Source organism: Amborella trichopoda, chromosome 13 (assembly GCF_054954075.1).
Source record: "Amborella trichopoda isolate Santa Cruz 75 chromosome 13, AtrichopodaSantaCruz75HAP2 v2.0, whole genome shotgun sequence".
Lineage (NCBI taxonomy): Eukaryota > Viridiplantae > Streptophyta > Magnoliopsida > Amborellales > Amborellaceae > Amborella > Amborella trichopoda.
The window spans coordinates 52,611,711-52,635,880 of NC_142348.1; the positions used below are offsets into that span (position 1 = coordinate 52,611,711).

General features: G+C 36.6%; 1 protein-coding gene across 1 annotated transcript; it reads left to right on the forward strand.

Moving 5' to 3' along the window:
* The first annotated feature begins 2,313 nt into the window (after positions 1 to 2,313).
* On the forward strand, positions 2,314 to 23,622 carry LOC18445805 (uncharacterized). The gene is made up of 8 exons (XM_011629353.3): positions 2,314 to 2,394; positions 4,587 to 4,668; positions 20,893 to 20,955; positions 21,109 to 21,200; positions 21,346 to 21,459; positions 22,906 to 22,973; positions 23,109 to 23,220; positions 23,329 to 23,622. The coding sequence occupies exons 1-8, from the start codon at positions 2,338 to 2,340 to the stop codon at positions 23,422 to 23,424; spliced, it is 684 nt and encodes a 227-aa protein (XP_011627655.1). The 5' UTR covers positions 2,314 to 2,337; the 3' UTR covers positions 23,425 to 23,622.
* Positions 23,623 to 24,170: the final 548 nt, after the last annotated feature.

Sequence of the window (24,170 nt, forward strand, 5' to 3'; positions counted from 1 at the left end):
AAACAAATGATGAAGGCTTATACATTGGGCGTACTTTCTGGTCGAGCCAGCGATTTCTACAGAAATATTGGATGTCGACTCCTGTTCAGGCTACAACTCTGGAGAGTCCATTCTTTAGCTACAAACAGAAGATTATCTACCTTCTCGGTCTCATTTTGGTTGTAAGGCCTCTTTAGAAGAGCCCCAAGCACCCACTTCGCCCTTACGGACCTAATAGGTGCATAAAGGGTCAATTTGGGTATTAAAAAATTGTGGTGAGAAAAAGGGCAGAGGCATAAATTTGAAGAAATAAAGTATTTATCAAATTTTTAAAAATAAAATTATAATTTTGAAAAAATATTTTATTTGGTATTTAGAGCGTCGGATGATTTATTGAGCTAAGAAAATGTTTAGTACTCCTGGTAGAGAACATTGTTTTTGTAATTATGGGGTTATAACCTTTGTTAGGTACACTGCGTATTATATTTACTGGCATTTGGAAAAAAATAGTAAGGTGGAAAAAATTGATATCTTCGTAAAATTCAATTTTTTTTCTATATATCTTAAAATAACCCTAAAAACACGTTATTCATGTTAATTTCTAAAGCAATATTTTGTAATTAAAACTTTCAAATAAAACTCGTATCTCATTTACTTTGAAAAGGAAAATCGAAGAGTTTTGCACGACTAGAATTTGTCTTAATAACAGTTATTAAAACTGGACAACCAGCCGTCGGTTCAATCGCCAGTTTTTTAAATTTCTTGCCAAAATTTCTAAGGGTGTGATTTGTCGAGGGCGTAGGCTCTAAACAATCAAATTCGAGCCTACTTTCAAATAGCGTCGAGAAATGTGATTGTAATATTGGAAATCTTTGTGATAGTTTTAAAATATATTTTCATACTTGTTTATAAAGTTTAAAGCTTCAAAAATAGTGTAGATTGACATGTCTATGAAAATGTGAAAATATTGAAAATTGACTGTCTAAAAATGCATTACAAAATACACTATTTCCAAAACTTGCAATTCATTTTTTTCTTATGTCCATGCATCTTGATGTCAAGATGATCAATTTGAAGATATTTGAGCATCAAAACAACCTCTTCTAGTGAAATTTCTGAGGTAGGCTCAAATTTGATTGTGTAGATCCTCGACTCTATATAAACTTTTCCCGATTTCTAATGGACCATGGGGTTTTGGGACGATTGAATTTAGTTCTTTTTTAAAATTTCTTGCTAAAATTCTAGATAACTTTATACTTTCTTTTCAGATTTTCAGTTTGATTGCATGAGAACTTTTTATTGCCGAATATTTTCATTGGGATGCCATTTTCTCTTAATCATGTTACTATAAATTCGTTTTATCTCCAATATTTTTAAATGGTGTAAAATTCCTAATGAAAAAAAAAACTTGTAATTTAAAAGTAAAAACTTAGGAAGTTGTTGTATTTGCTCATTTTGAAGTCTATTTTTTATATTGATTTTAGTTATTTTAATATAAATGTAAATAAAATAAAATTTTTTTGCTGTATGGTTTAATATTAGGGTGTAGTTTGTATAATAAGGTTGGGATCCTAAACAATAAAAGTACAGTGCACCTTCAATTAGTGTCGAAAGATGTCATTTCAGTACAAAAATCTTTATGATGGCTTGGAAACTTATTTTCATCTCTAATTATAGAATTTAAAGCTTAAAAAACAGTGTAGATTAAGTAGATCTACGAACACTTGAAAATATTGAAAATTAATAGTCTAGATGCATTACAAGATACATTATTTCCAATATTTGAGATCCTTTTTTCTTGTACATCCATGTATCCAAGGTTGAAATGATTGGATTGGCATCAAAACAACTTCATCTAGTGAATCTTTAGGGTGCATCTAAGCTTGTGTGTTTAAGACCTCAACTCTATGAAAACCCTTTTCTTTATTCCTCATTTTCAAATCTATTTAAGTATATGTATATTTTTAAAATAAAATATCTGTAATTAAGAATTTCGAAAATCAAAAAAATATGTATTGACTATTTTTTTTGATACAAGGCGGTCACAATTCCTTACAACCATTTCATGTGAAATTTGATAGTTTAGTTGTATTACATAATTTAAAAATTTTTTTTTTTTAAAGTTTGAGCTTGGTCAATAAAATAATTAATGTCGCCGGGGCAAAAGGTCCCATTCTATGCTTTCGAACGAGAATTATATAGATAGTGAAATGGATATATTTGTCATTCAATATGAAGTGAGTGGCTCTTTCTCTCTAAAACTTACACGGCCTCCGAGTCCGATGAATAAATGTATCGCTGGTGATGATGCGAATGTAGTTTAGTGTCGCTTGCTGAAGACGCAGGAGAGAGAAGGGGATGACTGCGTTGATGCTAGCTCGGAAATCCCTCAGCGCTCTGCGTGCCCGACAATTGGTAACGCATCCTCCTCTCTCTCCAATTTAACCTTTCACGATTCATTACTCGTTAACTTCTCTGCATTTGTTTTTTTATTTTTCACTTTCTTGGGCGTGATTGTCAATTCCTCAGCGTTGATTGCAATTTAGGGTTTGAATAATCACTTGGAATAATTTGGAATGTTTTACCTTGCATTCATACTTGGCAGATGAGCATTTGTAAGGGCTGCAGAAATTACCTGATATAATTTTGCAGAATGGAGCATTTTCGTAGTCTTTTTTAATCATTTTGAAGAGTGTGTGATCGGGTGGTGAATCCACCTCAATTGTCGCGAGAATCACTGCGGTTCATCTACAGTCTAATTCAGTATCGTAGAATCAGATTTTGTTGGGTTTTATTTGGACGTAATAGGGGGGTTTTGCTATTTATGAGAACGATAGGATGGAAGTGTTATTTACATTGAATTATTATCACAAAGATGAATTGCAATAAGGATCTGGACATCTTTTTTGTTTTGGAGATAAAATAAGGATGTGGACATCTCAAATTTTATTCCCATATAATTAGAAAAAAGTTCTATATGAGGTCTCCTATCTAGTAACCACATTGATTGAGCTGCTACTTTATGGAATAAGATTGTAGTACTATATGAGGTCTCCTATCTAGTAACCACATTGATTGAGCTGCTACTTTATGGAATATTAGGGCCATTCTATACGTTCTTTTTTGTGGGTTCTGTAAGCTCAGAGTCAAACGACCATGTCAGTGTTACGAGTTCCTAACCAATGAGCAAAAAGGCAAGTTACTTTGGGCATTTGTCCTTTTAGCTTTTATTTTTTTTTTGGAGGGGTGGGGGGGGGGGGGGTGGTGTTGGGGGGGTTTCTTATGAGATATTTTTCCTTTCAACTTTAACGGCTTCTGATCTCAGAAGGGAACTATCAGAATACCATGATTTACATGCATTGTTTGTTTCCATCACAATCTGGTATTGCCTATTAGTCTTGTACGAATACCTACATCAATGGTTTATTGCATAATGAAAATATCAGAAATCAATGGAACTTCATATCTAGAAGTTTTAGGATTACTGCAAGCAATAATGCTTCGATATATGGTTGTCTATCTCATCAGGAAAAGCGAGAGCTTTTAATTTTAGTAGTTATCCCATTTGTGGTTCACATGTATCCTAGGAAAAGAATTGTGAATTGAATATGTTGTCATAGGATGCGGATTCTCATTCTGTGCATAAGAGAAATGAATAGATGTAAATATTAACTACGATGAATTATTTATATGAGTAAGAAAGCTTACATGGAGAGAATTATGGCACGAAGATGTGGTTATATGAATTATCAACTGCACTAAATTCAAGAGCCTAAGCTATGGTAACCTGTTACATTAATGATCTCAGCATTCTTAAAACAAATTGCTTAGGTATTGGCAAATCTTTTTTATTGTTTGGATTGTGTAGCCATAATACATACAAAGGGAAGTGCTATATGTAGTTTGAGTACGATGGTCTCTGCACATAGGTGAATAAGGAGAGAAAATAATTTGATGCATTGATTCATTTTTTTAATTATTAAGTCAAATAATGTTTGAGAGAATTGGACTGTTTAGGAAAATCATATTGATGGAAGAGTGTTTCTGAAGATATAAGCCATGACTCATGAATAATGATATGAGGATATTTTCAATGTTCTTGTTTCATTCTTCCAGCACGGATTTTGACCATCATTGTTTTGGTTGTACATGGGTCTAGATAATTCGTTATTCATAAAGTTTGATGGGTGGTTATGCCTTGTCTTTGAGCGCTTAATTTTTGGATCTTTACTTCTTTCCCTTGGGCACAAACCTTGACAAATAAGATTCACCACCCACGCATCCCTCCAAACTATTACCTGAGGTGCTGGGGATGGGCGTAGGAGATAGTTTATGGAATTCTCATGTGTGCCAAGGATGCTTCAGTGTTATGCCCCAGATGTACATGGGGTGGGGACATTGTTGTGTTGCACAGCCTGCAGTCCCGATAGAGGAAGTCTTTTGGTTTTACAGAGGCTCACAAAATTTGCTTACTTCCTATCGTATTTTGTTTCTGATCATGAAATTTTCATTCTTTGTTGTTTTTTCATATTAGAATGATTTCCTTGTTGTCACCAGCCTTAAGAGATAACCTGATATTTATTATATGGTGCTCAATCTTGATGTAGGTCACCATCGGCCAAGCTTTACCAGGTTCACAACATTACGGACGATCATTTGGATGCCATTTTTATACAACAAAACGAAAAGGTTTTTCACCTTACCCCGCTAGCCATTTAGTTCTTTGTAATCAGCTTGAAAGATGATAACCGTAATGAGGGTGTAAAATACTGAGAAAGTGAAGTATATATGGTATTGTGTAGTTCTCGTATTCATTAGTTCATTAGGATACCTAGTATGAGTTGTCATGTCATCATGTCTTTCTCTTTCGGTGTTGCAATAGGCTCTGATACTACTGTCAAGAGCAAATTCTAGTATATATGTATGAATTTGTGCGTGTGTGCATGTGTGTGTGAATTTGTTTTAAACTTAATTCATAGATGTGAATAATTATATACAAAGTGCAAAGGATGAGATCCAGGAATTCTTTTTTTTTTTCCTTGAATGCTACCGGAATTTAGTTTAATCTGAGGCATTAGCAATCAGCCTTGTTATGGTCCGTTTTTAGCTTGTGACATCTAGACTTAGATTGATCCAACACTTGTCCATAATGTCACAAATTTTTGAAGTAGATGAAGAACCAATCTTACCACCTTTAAAGGGTCTTCCTCAGCAATTAAATGTCTGGATATCAGTACCATGAAGTCCTGAACAATAAATAAGGGTGATGCATGTAGCTTCCATATAGGTCATTGTCAATTGCTCCAGAATAGCGTATTACACCTGGCCGTGGCACCTCTGGACAAAACCCCAACTTGGCTAGGCCTGTGTTACATCAAATTTAGCTTCAGCATCTTCTATGCTATCCTTCTATTATGTTCTCATCTCTTCAACCAACACCACATACTAATTCTTCAAAACTTGATCAAACCTAACCCCTTTAAGTTCCTCCCTGACCACTGCTTAAGGAATCATAGCCCATGACCTTATCCAAACTCCACAACCCTTAGTTTCTTTGAACCCCGTGCTCCAAAAGAAGTTTCTAGAAAACCCTAGTGATGTCTTCTTGGACAAGAGAAGGAATGGGTGGATGACTATAATTCTTGAGGAATTGCCTATTGATCACCATTGGAATGACTCTTTTGGGAGTAGGCACACCACTATAGTTTAAGTGCTACTGCATCACACACGAACCCCATCCCACCTCACACACACACACACGCACGCACGCACACGTGCGCACACACACACACACACACACACACACAGAGGAGATGTGTGTCTATTTGAGAGAAACATGATATAAGTAGATTTAAGTTCTAATTGAGAAAATCTGGTAGGGCATCAAGATTTAGGTCATATATTCTACCCGTCAAAGTAGGAACTTGCCTTTATAGAGTCCTAATTAATAAGATTTCTGTGCACATGCAAGACTATGATAAAAAAAAAATCTACTATTGAGGTTCTTTTTTATTTTTAATAAAAGTAAAAAAATGATGCTCTCATATCTTCTATAAGTAAAGTGCCACCTTCAGAGCTACGTGGCTAAAGAATAGATGTTCAGAGGTTTGGTGAAGGCTCGGCGATATACTTTGTTTTGATGAAATGGGTTTCGTTATTTAGTGGTCTTGCAGGTCTATGTATTTAATAATAAAACTAAGCATAATAATATTTTAATATATAAATAAAATATGTTTTCTTTATTAACTTAGACAGAAATTTTTTAGTTCTTAATCTTTTTTATAGGTCATTTACATGAAGGAATATGCACATAGTATGTGCCCAAGGGTTTACTATTGCTTAGAAAACCGGGATGCCTACCCAAACAAACAAAAGAAAGGTGGAACTCGCCGTGAAAAGACCGAAACTTTGGGAAAATTTCAGTAAGGTTATTCTGAACGTCCATTGAGTAGGCCAGTTTGGGTGTGGCTATCAAGGCCTCTTGTTTTCATCCTCGCAGGGTGCATGCTGTGTATGTAATCTATTGGATTAAATCCTCTTATTAAAAATAAAATTTTGATTTCTTCTGTGAAAATATTTATTTAAAAGATGATGTTAAATTATATTAATAAAATATTTCTAAAAAATATTTCCTTTTGATACAAAATATTTCATAAGAGAGACTTGAAGCATAATATATGCATGCAAGAGTACACGTAATTTTCCCCTTTCTTACTTCTCCGTTATCCTTCCTAGGTTTGATATGTGACATAAACAATGAAGTCACTTTTGATTTTTCTCATTGAAGGACCAAAACTTTGTATTTGAACACACATTCTAGTCATTATTATTTTAATAATTTTTTAAAAGGGTATGTTATTTCTTAATATTATTTTAACAAATATAAAATCTATATGAGAAATAGATTAATAATCCAATTGGGTTGAAAACATATTTATAAGTTGAAAGTTTATTTAAGTAATATCATTAATTCATATAAAAATCAACTATAAACTATAATTAGGACTATTTTTAATTGTAAGTTAAATATTATATTTTCAATTATCTATTGGTTAAATTAGTAATTTTGCCACCCAAGTTCTTGAAAATCAAAAGTAATTAAAAAAAAAAGCCGCCAATATATAATACCACCTCAGAAATGTAATCATGAAATTTATTTCTTTTATTTTAAATTTTTTGTGATCCCTGAATAATGATATTATTTTTTGGGTAGATAAAACAATATACACTTTTTTGGGCAGTTCAGCAACAGAATGACATTCTAAATCAAAAAATCCAAAATTATGTAAAAGAAAACTCTTCCTAAATGTTTTCCATCAAATATTTTCTTGAACACAAATAGAAATAAGAACATCGCACAATTGATAATTCAAAACACGTACTCTTTGCTAGATTATTTAATTGTTAATTACAAAGTAATAATTTTGGATTTAAAATAATAATTTACCTTCATACTATAAGTTTCTAATAAATATAGTTTCTTTGCATGTACAAAATAAGATAAATTCTCAAATTGATTATCTTTTCTGCCCTTTTAATTACTAAATCTTGTTGTCTATTTGTCCTACTTAAGATGAGAGGTCATTAGGAACTTTATAATCATCATAAATAAGGTTTCCATGCATTATACATGGCTATGATAAAATTTCTTATTTTTTATTTAAAAAATAGAAGCAAAAATAATGAGGACATTGTGGTCTTCAATTAGACTAGTTTGATTATTTTCTCATTTACTTTTCAAGGAGTAAATATGAGACTCATTTAATGATGTACTTAGGTTTTTTATTTTTATTTTTTATTTCGTAGTTTTTTTGGGAGTGAAAGTGTAGAATTAATTTATTTTATTTTAACTAGGGATATTTGGGTCATTATGTTCAAGTCAAGTTGTATAAAATAAGGAGAGATGGACATCGTTGGTGAGTATTTTTGAGAAACTCTGAAATGAAAAAGGAAAAAGAAAAGAAAAGAACTGTTGGACGGGCTTGTTTATTCCCTCTTTGAAAGGCTGTAGAGAAGGCTTGGTATTTATTTCTTAATTGAAGGCTATAGAGAAGGCTTGGTTTTTATTTCTCAATTGAGGGCCATAGAGAAGGCTTGGTACTTAATGTGAGTACCTTATACCAAAGATAAATGGTCTCATTCTATACTTTCACTTAATTTATTGGTAAACCAAAAAGATAGTGTTAATTCATAATTATTAATTTATCGAAAATACTTTTTGCATGTAACAATAATTATTAATTTATTGGTAAACCAAAAGATAATATTAATTCGTAATTATGAATTTCTCGAAAATATTTTCTTGCATGTGATAAAAATTAATTTATTAGTAAACAAAAAGATTCATAATTATTAATTTCTCAAAAATACTCTTTGTATGTAACAATAATTAGTAATTTATTAGCAAACCAAAAGATACTATTAATTCTTAATTAATAATTTATGGAAAATGCTTTTTGCATGTGATAGTAATTAATTTATTGTTAAGCCAAAAAAATAGTATTAATTTATAATTATTATTATTATATAATATATACAATAAAATAGGGGAAGGTGTGGGGATCCAAGTTCAAAAAAAAAGACAACGAAGCCCGCCTTTGGGTCTGGGCTCTTGCTTATGCGCCCGCATTAGCACCTAGGCGGTCCAGAGCCCTCACCACCTAGGTGGGCTGCCTACGCCTTCTTGAACATTTCTAGGGATTTGTGCGATGTTAGATGGAGTAAATGTGTTCATCATTAGGGCTTGATGTGGGGTTTGAGGACGGATATGCGACCATAGTGCTGATCCCAAGGGTTCATGCCGTATCTATACCGACGTGTCTTTTTGTTACAATGTTAAGCTATCATGATCTATTGTTGGTTCAAAACACACTCAAATGAATGCCCCAAAATGTTGCACTTTTGTTTGATGTGTTAAGTGTGACATTCAGTCATATTCTTGGTGCCATTTTTGACCTTATAGTTTTAAGGTCATGTAATAAGGACCACTGTATTAATGTGAGAAAATTCGAAGCACGTCTTTTACACTTGTTCAGAAACCCAAGGATTCGAACCTATGGATATGTAAAAACATGATTTCCTATCATAACAAGAAAATGAGGGAACCAAATACTCAATTAAAGTGAGTAAACAAAATTCCATACTACCAAGTACTTGCTAAGACAACTAACTAGCTCTTTGCGCTTTAGGTTGCTCATAGCTCTGTAGGTGGCTCATCTTGTAAATTAACACTTGTAGTATGGCCCTATTCACATAGTTTAATGTCATATGATTGGGAAGGGTGTTCCTCAATTTATAGTTGTGTGGCTCGATTGTAGTTTTCTTGTTTTGGGCCTTGCACTGCTACTAAAACACAGAAAATGGTCGCCCATTTTCTCGGGTCTTCGTATCTCACAAGAGGGGGACTTTGTAGTTTGTTGTCTTGCATCTAGGATGATGTAACAAATATGACCGTATATGTAATGCAGTTTAAGGTCGACTAAGACCATACGAAGGATGGTCGGTGCCCTTTTTCTCGAGTTGTTTGCATGATGTGCGTATCACAAAAGAGGGGCTTTGCAGTTTATTGTCTTGCGTCTAGGATGATGTAACAAATAGCACCTTTTATGTAATGCAGTTTAAGGTCATGTAACTAAGACCATACGAAGGATGGTCAGTGCGACTAGCCCGGGATTGTGAATGCGGGATTCTGCCAGGGCGACGTCAGAGACAGCACCGGAGATTCGGTCCAAGTATATGCAAATGAGGACAGCTATACTTAGCATGTTTGGCTCATGCTATGTGGTCCATGGTATGTGTTGTCTACTGGGGACATGATTGTGGAGAATGAGGGCATCCCTCGGTAATGTGCTTGAATGCCGAGAGCAAGTCATGCAGTTTAAGATCGTGTGACAAGGAGCATCTAAGCAACACTTGTTGGGTTTGGCTGGCACCAGGAACTCCCTTGTTGTGGCGTACACTAGGGATTATGTTTAGGGGTGCCGTCCTTTCGTATTTCCCATTCGAAGGGTGGAAATGGGTATCCACTTTCTCAAATCATGAACTCTGCTAAAGAAATTGCACTGGAAGTGCTTGACCTGTCAGTAAGTGAAGGCTGAACATCAGAAACCTGCCGGTCTATTACAACCCTTACCCATGCCAGAGTGTAAGTGGGAACACATTAGCATGGACTTTGTGTTTGGCCTGCCTAGATCAGGTACTGGACACGATAGTATTTGGGTCATTGTAGACCGATTAACCAAAGCTGCTCATTTCTTACTGGTTTGCACCCCCTATACTCTGGATAGATTGGCTCAGCTAGACATGAAAGAGATAGTAAAGACTGCATGGAGTACCTATTAGCATTGTGTCCGACAGGGACCCTAGATTTACTTCAAGATTATAGAATAGTCTGCAGCTTTGGGGACCAAACTCACTTTCAGTACTGCTTTCCACCCTCAGACTGATGGACAGTCGGAAAAGACTATTCAAACCCTAGAAGATATGTTGAGGACCTGTATTACAGATTTCAAAAGAAACTAGGATGATCATCTGCCTCTAATAGAGTTTGTTTGTAACAACAGTTTTCAGGCCAGTATCCAGATGGCACATTTTGAGGCACTGTATGGGAGGAAGTGCAAATCACCCATATGTTGGGATGAAGTCGGTGAGAGCAGACTGTTAGGACCAGAGATTGTTCAGATAACATTAGAAAAGATTGCTTTAATTCGAGAATGGCTCAAAACAGCTCAGAGTTGGCAGAAGAGTTATGCCGACAATCGGAGAAGAGATCTCGAATTTGAAGTGGGTGATCGGGTCTTTTTGAAGGTATCACCAACTAAGGGAATTATGAAATTTGGCAAGAAGGGGAAACTGAGTCCATGATTTATTGGACCCTTGTAATTTTAGAAAGAATTCGAGACGTGGCATATTGACTGGCCCTGCCGCCCGAGTTGGCAAACATTCATGATGTTTTTCATGTGTCACTGTTGAGGAAGTATCAACCTGATCCGTCCCATGTTTTGAAGTATGAATCAATCCCGATCAGGGAAGATTTGACTTATGTTGAACAACCAATTGAGATATTGGACAGAAGGGCTCAGGTATTGCGCAACAAAGGAATTCCCCTGGTTTGGGTTTTATGGTAGTATCATTCACGAGAAGAATCAACATGGGGACGAGAGGATGAAATCCGGGATAAATACCCCATATGTTTGCTTAACTTACGATTTTGAGGACAAAATCCTTTTTAAGGGGGGGATGATGTAAAGATCGAAACTTTTCCCGGCTAGAAAGGCTTGTGCAGCAGTGAAAAGCCAATGGAAGAGGAGAAGAGAAGTGTTAAAGCCGCATGTGTAAAACCATATGTGGAAAGCTGTCTGTGTAAAGCCGTCTGTGTAAAGTCGTATGTGGTAAAACCATCTGTGTAAGATGTCTGTGTAAAGCCGTCTATGTAAAGCCATATGCGTGAAGCCATCTGTGTAAAGCCTTATGTGTAAAGCCGTCTGTGTAAAGCCATCTGTGTAAAGCCGTCTGTGTATTTCGATTTGACACATGTAAGCCACTTGTGGGCCTTTGATAGCCACTAAGACACCATATATACAACGCTTGTAACCCTTGTTGCCACTTGGCTTGTGCATGCTGCCCCGCCCCTCTCCCCTTTCTTGCTTATAAATACCCCTTCAAACACTTCTCTCAAGAGTTTTCACTCACTCTCTCTCTCTCTCTAAGAGCTATTGTGAGCTCACTGTTACTCCATTGTTGGAGCCTTGTTAGGAGCTGTGAAAGAGGATTTTTGAAAGCATCTTTGCATAATAGGTAAGTGGATCATACCTTAATTTGGTAAGTGGATTTTTGAAAGCATCTTTGCATAATAGGTAAGTGGATCATACCTTAATTTGGTAGAGGCATGAATAAGTGATAGAGCATGATTGTGTTGTAGTGATTTCATGAACTATTTCACTGAATTGGTGCCTGTGTTGTATGATGAGTTTTGATGTTAAAGTGAATTTAATCATAAAAGTCTGTGGAAAACTATCTATGTATGCCTAAAACAAAATGGAAAAGATTGCATGATGTTGCCTATTGTGAATTGTGAGTTATTGAGCATCTTTTGAAGCATGCCCTGTGGCATTGTAAATTTCCAGGAACTTTCATGTTTTTGTACTAAGTATTTGAATAAGAAAATGAGGTCCAAGTGACCTCAAATCACTGCCATTAGAAAGATGCATGAGTCTACCACCATCTTCATGTTTAAACCATGTTAAGATTCCTAATGAGTGAGAAGTTATGCCCTAAAATGTCCAGACATGTCATTGTTAACAGATTGTACTGAATTTCAAACTATCACTGCTGTTGCCATTAGTTTTGACAAATCAAATGACGTCAATTTTCTTTCAAATCACCGTCATTTGAAATATCTCTGAGTAGGCTTAAAGTTTCATGTAGAAATTATTTCGAAATTTCTCCTAGATTGAAAGTTATGCAATTATTTGTGAAGGCATGTCACTGTGGATAGATTTCACTAAAATTCAGAACCATCATTTTGGTTGTCATGGACTTTTGAATGACCAAATGGAGCCCAATCGCTTTCAAACTATCCTTGTTGGAAAGATACGTGTTTTTAACCGAATTTTTGGTTTTGGAACCAGTTTAAAAAATTAAATGGATTGAAAGTTATAGCAGTGCTAAGTGAGGCATGTCTCTGTCTTAGATGCACAGCAGGGCACAAATAGTGAACCACCATTGCTTTGAACTTTTGAAGGGTCAAACGGGGTCCAAATACTTACAAACCAACCCCCATTTGAAAGATATGTATGTCTAGTGTAAAATTGGTTTTGAAACCGTCTCCAAATTCCAAATAGATCAAAAGTTATGACCCTCTTTATGGTTGGACGTCACTGTTTGAAATGGCAGGAAATGTGAATTGTGATACTAAAAATGTGATACTGCTACTGCCATACCGTGATACTGCTACTATCATATTGTGATACTGCGACTACCATACTGTGATATTGCTACTGTCATATTGTGATACTGCTACTGCCATATTGTGATACTGCTACTGTCATACTGTGATACTGTTATTGCCATATTGTGATACTGCTATTGTCATACTGTGATACTGCTACTCTCATACTGTGATACTGCTACTGCCATACTGTGATACTGCTACTGTTATACTGAGATACGGTTATCGTCATAATGTGACACTGATACTGTGATATTGAAATGTGATAATGCGATACTGGGATACTGATGTGATACAGACCACTACGCAATGGGACACCCATTGGTAGTGACACTGTTATACTGAGAAAACACTGTGATACGGATAAATTGTGATATACTGTGACATTGACCACTACGCAATGGGACACCCATTGGTAGTCACACTGTTATACTGAGAAAACACTGTGATACGGATAAATTGTGATATACTGTGACATTGGCCCCAACGAAGAAGATCTTTGAAGTGGATACCACCTGATGTTATTTGAACAATCTCTGGTCCTAACAAGCTCTGATACCATAAACTGTCACGACCCCGCCCCTTGACCCCATACCGTACGAACCAGCGGTGACAGAGTACAGGACCGCGACGGGAGGTGGCGAATGCCACTCAGGTGGGAGTGGCTCAACGCATATAACAGGCGGAATCAAGAGCAAACCACGAAATAAAACTAAAATCCAAGCATCAGACCAATATTAATCCAAAAGCAGAAGCGTTTCCATTAATAATCATTCTCCAAAATCCTTTTACAAGCAGTTTAAGGCACTAATGGGCCACAAGGTACAAGGTAAACAACAAACGAACAAACAGTGGCGCAGCCACCCAAACACCTACTATAGCAAGCTTCAGAAATATCTCTTCTTCTACTTCAAGCGTTAAGCGCCCCAAAAACCCGAACCGTTGCCCTCTCAACTGGGCCAGAAACTTTCACTCTACAAGATTGAAAATGAGGGGAATGAGCTAACAGCCCAGTAAGTAGATCTACAACATTGCGTTCCGGTCTAAAATCAATAATAGTAAATAACAGTATTTCCATGCACACAGTTATCACGAAAATTTTAATTATTGAAGCCCATTCAGTACTTTAACAGTATAAGGGTATACGAGTCTAATTGTCAGAATAACATAATGTGCAAAAGTCGTCAGTCATTTAGTTTTCAGCCGATCAGTAAAACAGACAGATCACAATCTGACGCAGTAGAAGCTAGAGAAGCCTACTCCTGAAGCAGAAATTCTATTGATCAGGTTAAGCTAATCTTGTAGCTTGGAACCTCTATCCTCGTTCAGGAGGGATGACAATGACAAGTGGGTGTCCCACTTCGTAATGTCCTTACACACACACATCCCCAGTGCGCTTTGGGGTATTTGATAGGCAATGGCCTTGCAAGAGACGACTCTCTCCTTGTGCCCTTCTGGCGAGAGGGCGTTACACTACCATTGGGTGTCCCAATGCGTAGTGCCCATAACAATTAGGGGGTGCGACCCTTCTTGTTACACAGTTTCCCTTCCGGACCTCAGTCCTATCATTTGGGTTGAGGTTCAGTCAACAGTTGTCGGCAAAAATAGTATCCAACCACCAATGGGTGTCCCATTGCGTGGTGGTCAGTATCTTAGTGCCTACTACCAATGGGTGCCCCATTGTGTAGTGGTCAAATCTCATGATTTATCACAGTATAGTAGTATCACAGTGTATTGTAGTATGACAATACCCACTACCAATGGGTGTCCCATTGCGTAGTGGTTAATATTACAATGGCTTACAGGATCAGCTTCACAGTACCACAGTATCAGGTTCATAATATCAGTTTCACAGTATTACAGTATCACATTATCCAGTATCACAGTATCAATATCACAGTATCCAGTATCACAATATCAATGTCACAGTATCACAGTATCAATGTCATAGTATCACAATATCAATATCACAGTATAATAGTATCCAGTATCACAGTATCAATATCACAGTATCTAGTATCACAGTATCACTTTCAATTTCCTACAATTTTGATAGTGACGTCCCGTCACAAACTGGGACGTAATTTTTAATCTATTTAGAATTTGGAAATGGTTCCAAAACAAATTTTACAATAGACTCGTATATCTTTCCACTGGGGGTGGTTTGAAAGCATTTGGACCCCGTTTGACTAGTCAAAAGCTCGAAACAAGGGAGGCATACTATCTGAAATCTGTTGTACATTTGAGACAGCGACAGGTCCTACTTCGCACAGTTATAACTTTCAATCCGTAAGACCTTTTGAGATGATTTCAAAATCAAAGTTCAAGGGAAAACACATATCTTTCCAACAAGGGTAATTTGAAAGCATTTGGGCTTCATTTGGTCATTCAAAGTTTGTGACAACAGAAGTGATAGTTTTGAGATTTGGTAAAATTCCGCCAAAGTAACATCTGCTCACAAATTCATGCATAACTTTTAATCTAGGAAGAATTACGAAATGCTTTCAACATGCAATTTTAAGCCCATTCATAAATCTTTCAAATGATAGTGGTTTAAGGGCGATTGAGTTTGTTTGGTTAGTGAAAACCCATGGCAACAACAGTGACAGTTAAAATACACAGGGAAAACAGTCAACAGTGACATGCTTATACATATTGGAATATAACTTCTCATTTACAAGGAATTTAAACAATGGGCAAATATGAACATTTTAAAATTCTCATTGTAACAATCCTAAACTTTCAAAAAAAGAAAAAAAAAAATATAAATAAATAAATAATTCTTTATAGTGTGATGGTCCATATAAGTATTATGGTCCTTAGGGACCATCACCACTTTTGTTAACTTTTTCCTTTCCTTTACCACGTCCTTTAGTTGACGTGGGTCTTAAAGGTTTCACATTTAATAGTATTGTCACACCTTATGTATGAGGTTGAGCTTAATAAGATAATATAATAATATGTCTTACGAATTTAAATAGGAGAGGTGAGGACTCCCACCCTAGAAAACTTTTGAGATCTTTCTCTCTTTAGTCGAAACACAGTGAGCTCCTCTCTCAAGCCGAATTTTTATCGAAAGCTCCGTTCAAATATTTTAGGTAAGTGACTTCATTATCTTGAAAAATAATCCGTTCTTTTTAAAAATGAAATGAAATAATTACTTCTGCTTATTATCATGAATTTTAGGCGCGATAAATTTTATGCGCAAGCGACCTCATTATTTTAAAAAATAATCTTTTTAATAAAATTGTGATATTTTATCTATGTTAGAAATTTTAAATGCTGTAAATTCTTAGAAATAAATTTATTTTCTTGTTTATTGTTAGAGAATTTTAGATACTGTAAAATTATTAGAAATAAATGTGATTTTTATGCTTTTAGTAAAATTGTGAGATTTCTTTCTACTGTTTTTGAATATTTAGACGTTGATGTGCAAATGACTGCCTTATTATTTGAAAACTGATATTTTTGCATTTGATTATAGCATTGTCTGTGAAATGTTTATTTGCGAATTGACGTCCCATAAATTGTGAAAATTTCGTATTCTTGGATGTTTATCAGAGGTTTTCTATATATTGGAAATTATGCTAGAATGTCTTTACAAACTGCTACCTTTCTAAATTTGAGCCCAAAATATTTGACTGGTTATTTTTGAAATGCTATTGGAAGTGACTGTTATTAATGGTTTCAGTGAAATTCATATTAATAATTTCAGTGATATGTTGAGTACATGATTTTGCTGCTTTCGATTTTCTAAAGAGATTTAGAAGTACTTTAAGTATGCAAGTGGACTCATCCGGTACGCTGGTGAGCTATAAGTGGACCTATCCGGTACGCCAGTAGGGATTAAGTGGACTCATCCGGTACGTCGGTGAGGTATAAGTGGACCTGCAGGGATTAAGTGGACCTATCTGGGACGCCGATAGGGATTAAATGGACCCATCAGGATGCTGATGGGGTATATAGGTGGCCTACTCGGGACGCCAGTAGGGTAATTTGTGAAATCCTTTGAATTATGCACTACCGTTAAAATGTTATATGCATTTCAATTATTCGGATTATACTTAATTATATATTTTTGAAAGTGAAACTGTTAATGCATTTCTGTTGATAGATCTCCTTTTTGAAAATATTGATATCTTTCAACCATGATTATTTTTAGGATTATGATGATCACTTACTGAGTAGCCAAACTCATCAAACTATGGTAAACATCTTTTCAGGATAACTGCGGTTTCATTTTGAGTGCTCGTCAGGATCAACTCTGGAAGATATTGTAGTTGTGCTTAAACTTTCTTTTGTTACTTTGTAAGAATTCGCCATGGTAAATTTGTCCTAAAAAGAGATGTATATATGTTTTGACTGTCACGTCTCAGGAATATCAGTATTGTAAATTCTTGAAGCGTGACACTCACGTATCTTTCTAGTGGCAGTGATTTGAGGTCATTTGGACCTCATTTGACTGTTCAAAAGCCTATTACAAAAACATATATGCTCCTAGAATTTCACAGTGACACTTAACAGGCTTCAAGAACACGCGTCATAACTTTCAATTCTCAGTGAATAAAATCATAATAGTTGTTCCATCTCAATACACACACACACACACACACACGCACATGTATATATATATTTCTATAGAATTTTGTAAGCATTAGATTCATTCTCAACATCAAAGTTCATCATATAACAAAGGCACCATTCAAGTGAAACAAGGCATAGAAATGGCTAAAATACATTCATTCTTGTAGATATTTAGTTTCAAGCCTTCTCATAACATTGGTGCAATGGTGGTTGATCCACTTACTTAATGAGAAAGGTTGCCCTCAAAATCCCTTGTCACAGTCCCCTTCAAGCTCCTCACAAGGCTCCAATAGTGCAGTGACAGTGAGCTCACAAAGGGGTCTAAGTGTTGAGTTCTTAGAGATAGAGAGTGTGAGGAACGAGTGGTGTGAGAGAGGGAGGGAGAGAGCTTAAGTATCCCGGCTGGGGTGGCAGTCCAAGGCTGGACAAGCGGCAAGCACCACAATGCATCAGTACAATTGGCGGCATGCATCAGGGCAGGTGGCAGTCTTGTTTATGCACGGTGCTACACGCACGGCGGTAGCTCGTTTTGTTTCATCTCACATCCGCACATGTTTTCTTCTTCTTCTTGCACTCACGACACTGGCTCTTTCTTGTCCTTTTGACGCGCGACGTTACTTTTGTGACTCTACTCTTCTCTCTTCACAGACGGTGTTGCTCATTCTCTCTCTTCACAGACGCCATTACTCCTCTGACATGCACAGCAGTAAGCTTTCTCCCTTATTGCAGCGCGTGCTTCTTTTTTCTCTAACAGACTCCTGCCGTCGTGTGTGTTTCCATGGCTAGGAAATCTTGATCCTTATATCATCCCCCCCTTAAAAAGATTTTGTCCTCAAAATCGTTAGTCAATCAAATAGATGGGGGTACTTATCCCGGATTTCATCCTCTCGTTCTCATGTCGATTCTTCTCATGAATGATACTGCCATAAAACCGGAACCAAGGGAATTTCTTTATTACGCAAAACCTGCACTCTCTTGTCCAGTATTTCAATTGGTTGGTCGACATAAGTCAAATCTTCCCTGATTGGGATCGGTTCATACTTCAAAATATGGGACGGGTCAGGGTGATACTTCTTCAATAGTGACACATGAAAAACATCATGAATGTTGGCCAACTCGGGCGGCAGGGCCAGTCGATATGCCATGGCTCCAATTCTTTCTAAAATTTCAAAGGGTCCAATAAATCGTGGACTCAGTTTCCCCTTCTTGCCAAATATCATAATGCCCTTAGTTGGCGATACCTTCAAAAAGGCCCGATCACCCACTTCAAATTCGAGATCTCATCTCCGATTATCGACATAACTCTTCTGCCGACTCTGAGCTGTTTTGAGCATTTCTCAAATTAAAGCAATCTTTTCTGATGTTATCTCTGGTCCTAATAGTCTCCTCTCATCGACTTCATCCCAAAATATGGGTGATCTGCACTTCCTCCCATACAGTGCCTCAAAATGTGCCATCTGGATACTGGCCTGGAAACTGATCAGTTAGCTTCTTCATATGCGACAATATGGACCTTGTAGTTTATGGTCTTTGGACTACGACCATGTGTAGTGCAACAAACAAATTAAGGGCATTTGTCTTGGAACATGCACTAGACTGTCGGGTCATTCTGTCTTGGGCAGAACACCAGCAATCATCATCATCATCAAAGCCTTTTTCCAACAATTTGGGGTCGACTAAATGAAACCTGGTCCGCCATTCTGCTCTATCAAGGACCATACCTTTAGTGAGGCCATAAGTCCCCGTATCTTTTTTCACTACTTCCAACTATGTCCTTTTGGGTCTACCCCTTGCTTTTTTAGCCTTCCACTTGAACCAACTCATACCTCCTAACAGGTGTTGTATTGGGTCTGCGGTACACATGGCTAGCCCACGAAAGTCTACGTTCTCTTATCACATATTGGAGCCAAACTTAAGTTCTCCCTAATGTATTCATTTCGAATTCTATCCCTTCTTGTCTTGCCACTCATCCATCTCAACATGCTCATCTCAGCTACACTCCTATAGGTATGTTGTTTGATGTTTCTTGACCGTCCAACATTCCTCCCCATAAAGCAAAGTTGGTCTCACAGCTGTCCCATAGAACTTCCCTTTCAACTTCATTGGTATGAGGCGATCACATAAATGTCTGGTTGTACATCTCCACTTCGCCCACTCAGCTCAAATTCAATGTGCAACATCTTCCTCATTCTCTCCATTGGGAGTTGAACAACAACAATGGTCGACAAAAACATAGGGGATCAGAGCTCATGAGGATGTGGTTCTACGGGTAGCCATCTTTTCTGGGGAGTCATATCTCAAATGGGGAGATTCTTAGTGTTCATGGTGGAACAATGAGTGAAGACGGGTCATCCTACTCTGTGTAGGGCAAAGCATATATTTCATGTAGTTGGGGTCGTACTACTAGGAGTCTAGGACCATATATGGCACAAATAATTTAAGATTATATTTCGTGGACAACATATGACTAATAGTTATGTGTCCTTGACCACAGCGAATCCATGGTGAATTTGGTGTCGGGACTCCACTTGGGGATTGAATGTGTGAATTCCTTGAGGGGCTGCATTGCGGACTTAATTGGGGAAATGGTGGATTGTGGCCCAGCATGGGATATGAGCCTTATTACGTTCTAGGGAGTGATGATATGCAATGCAGTTTTATGTCATGCTGCTAGGGCTGGTATGATGAGTAGTTTAAGGTCATGCAATATGGACAAATATACCATGCAGTTTAGCATCATTCAAAAAGTATGATTTGCTATGGAGTTTTACGTCATGCTGCTAGGACCTGATGTTTCACTCAATTTTCATCAGACGAGCCACTTTTATGAGGAATCCTTCATGTTCCAAAGGTGACCATGACTTACTGGGGTTCCTCTTCCATATTATGATCTTTCCGTCAGCAATCAATTGTTGGACAATTCCCTTGAAGGAGGCACATTCCCACCCTTTGATAACAAGAGAGCTGGGGTTCCCAAGCAATTGAGTATTTGGCAAATTAATTATCCCATGCACGATGACCTGAGTTAAGCTGTCCTGCATCATCTCCTTATGATGGAGCAAACACCGTAGTTTTGATTTTCTTGGGGATTTACTTTTTGCAATTCATTTGCTATAGAGGTTGGGTTAGTTGATTCCAAACATTTGCCTCCCGGTTGTGAGAGAAGTGGTCCTAATAGCAATATTTCTTCAGTGACGTCTTTTATAGTGAAGCACTCTTAAAATAAAATCCAATATATATTCATGTGATATGATTCACATCATTTAGGATGAATTGTGGCTACACTTTGACGTTATTTGGTCATCATATTGATGTATTGTTGTGTCTATTACAAGAAGAGTGAGTCTTCTCTTATCTGCTTTTTATTGCTTTCTGTTTAGATCTAATTGATGATGAGGAAAGAGAGAAGCTCGCAAAGGAGATATCCAAGGATTGGAGTTTGGGTAAATTCTGAATTTAATGTACTTCTATCTAGTAGTAGTTATCTCTAATTGGATGCTTCTCATAGGTTCTAAATTGTTTATTTTCTAGTTCATGCTTCTCATAGGTTCTGAATTGTTTATTTTCTAGTTCATGGCCCTATGTTTGTGTTGCAGTTTTCGAGAGAAGTATTAATACACTTTTTTTAACGGAGTTGGTGCGGGGTCTCATGCTGACGCTCAAGTATTTCTTTGATAGGAAAGTTACCGTAAGTTTTTTTTTTCTTTTTGTTTTTTGGGGGAGGGCAGAATAATGTTTTGACTGTGGCTTTTAATAAGTTTTCTTTGAGTTTTATGTTTCTCTTTTTTTGTGAATGTGATAGTGTTGGTTGTGACATTTATCTGTGGTTTCAGATTAACTACCCATTCGAGAAGGGTCCGTTGAGTCCACGATTTCGAGGGGAACACGCCCTTCGTCGCTATCCAACTGGAGAGGAGCGCTGCATTGCTTGTAAGCTATGCGAAGCAGTAAGTTCATCTATCATTTATTTGTAGCTTGAGGTTCCTTGATATTTGAAATGATTGGAAATCTTATGGTTTTATTTTTATGTTGAAATCTATTCGAGCTTGTAACTTGATAATGTTTTTCTTGTAATGCTGTGGTGGTTGCTAGCAACATTAGTATTAAATAGTATTTTTCTATCTCCATTGTTGAGAAACTTTGCCAAAAAGATTATCCTGTATTGTTGTCTGATTTAAATTGGATCAAATGAGGAAGTCTGACTCATGGCACTGTTAGCTATTTAAGAGTGAAGAATCCAAAAAGATTATCTTGTATTGTTGTCTGATTTGAATTGGATCAAATGAGGAAGGCTGACTCATGGCACTTGTTAGCTATTTGAGAGTGAAAGAATCCTTGACATTGGAACTGATAAGAAATATATGTGAATTTGGGGGGTGGGGGTTGAATCTCTTTTCCTTTTCATGTGGATTAACTCGGATGCAACCTGGGATGTTAGTAAATGGATGCTGATTCTTAATGCATTTTGTTTGATTTGTTTACGTGGGGGTACACTTACCACACAACTGAAAATTACTGTGCGCGTGCAACATGCACTGCCCTGACCTTGTATTTAGTCCCATTAAATTTGGATAGTAAAACCCTCTTCTATATTGCTTCCCCACTGTATTTTAGTTAAGTTTATCCCATAAATGTATATCCCTGTAACTAGGACAAAGATAACGTTTCACTTTCTCCCCCAATGATAATTAGTAACAAAATCTTCTCTCAAGAAAGAGGAAACCCTCTACCAGTTATCTTATCCACCTTTTTGTACCAATAAAATAGTAGAGTAAATGATGCAGGAAAATTTCAGGGAACAATAAAATCAGCAAGAAACAAAGTCAAACGCAAGCATAATTCAAAGAAACTTCGGGTTTCTTCTGCATACTCGAAGCTAGGCTTCTAAAAGCCTAAGCTTTTATCTTTCAATTTCTAAAAATCATGTGGAATGATCCCCTCAAGGCCTCACACACCTTTTATATATTATAATTTAATATTCTACATACAAAAAATATCCAAACAAATAGTATATCGGCTCATATATCCTAACTTAAATTTAAAATTCGTAATGATGGTTGTACCCTTATGGATACCTGTGAACAGTATTCATGAACAGTAATTGTGAATAGTACTCACGAAGTAAATAAAAAAATAAAAACTGTAGAATCCCTAAAAACTAAAAAACCCTAAAATTAAAAAATATTTTACATCCTTCAAAATTGAATAAAAATTAAAAATAAGAATAATTTAGTAACCCTACCTCCAAACCTGTTTCTGACCATAGCAATCTACCAAGGGTACTAAACCAAACAAAAGTAGAAAATAAACCCTCGGCTTGTTTGTTGGATAGATAGAAGATATGAAAAGAGTAGACTAAAATATTCTAAGATTCTTGGCTTGTTGTTGGATAGATATGCCCTGCTCAAGCGATCACTATTGAAGCTGAGGAGAGAGAAGATGGTAGCCGTCGAACAACACGGTGAGCATATGTCAGAATCACGAGTTCTGTTATTTCTCCAAACTGAATATCTGAACAAATTGTGTATTGTTTTTAGCTTCTTTGACTGAATTTTGTTCTTGGTCCCTGTACTTTATTATTGTTTACTTGGCGCAGATATGACATAGACATGACTAAATGCATATATTGCGGGTTATGCCAAGAGGCATGTCCTGTGGATGCTATTGTTGAAGGCCCTAATTTTGAATTTGCCACAGAGACACATGAGGTATATGGTCCCTACTCTATTCTATTCTCTCCCTCAGCTTTGAGGTTTCTCTTTCGTTCGAGGAAATAATTTCGTGAATTTGCCATGGCATCGTTGTTTTTGTGGCAGGAGTTGTTGTATGACAAGGAGAAACTTCTGGAGAATGGTGATAGATGGGAAACAGAAATAGCAGAGAACTTGAGATCTGAGAGCCTCTACCGTTGAGCAATTTGAGTAAGGAGGGTCCTTATTGTTTTGAGACTGCATACAGATATGGTGTGCCCTTTGTTTGACAGGAACAGCGAAGCCTTGTTTTTATTATATTTTTGTGGTTTGAACTGTATGTTTTGTTGATGGAGCTGACTCTCATCATGCGTTTGCTGAGGCAACGAATAAGAAAACATGGTGTTACTATTGGCTCTCTCTCTCTCTCTCTCTCTCTTTCTCACGCGCGTACACTGATTCCCCTGGCTGTATTATTAATATGGGTGGTAAGACTGTAGCCTTTCACATGAAAAAATGCTATATTAGGGGGAGTGAAATTGAATTTATCAGATAGGATGCAATTGATGAGAGAGAGAATGTGATGGAATTCGTGCGGGAGAGGCCGAATTGGGTTTGGTTATGGGGAGGAGATTTTCTGTGCCACTTAGAAATCTGTCTAGAAGAGGCATGTTGATTATTTTGTAAATTAGCTACAAATTTGAATGAGATAAGGGTGAAGCCTTGGATTCTATTCTTACTAATGCGTTCAAAAACTACTGACTATTTCTAAAACCGTAGGGGTCTGAATTCCATCTACCCCCAAAAAAGAATAGAAAAAAAAAGAAGAGAATTTATTAAAAAACCAGATGAGCTATTTAATATTCTATGAATATCTTTCCATTTGATTTCAAAATGCCGATCCAAAGACGAGCCTAACTCATACAAAGACAAGCCTAACTTATTCTTATCTCATCAAAACTAACCAT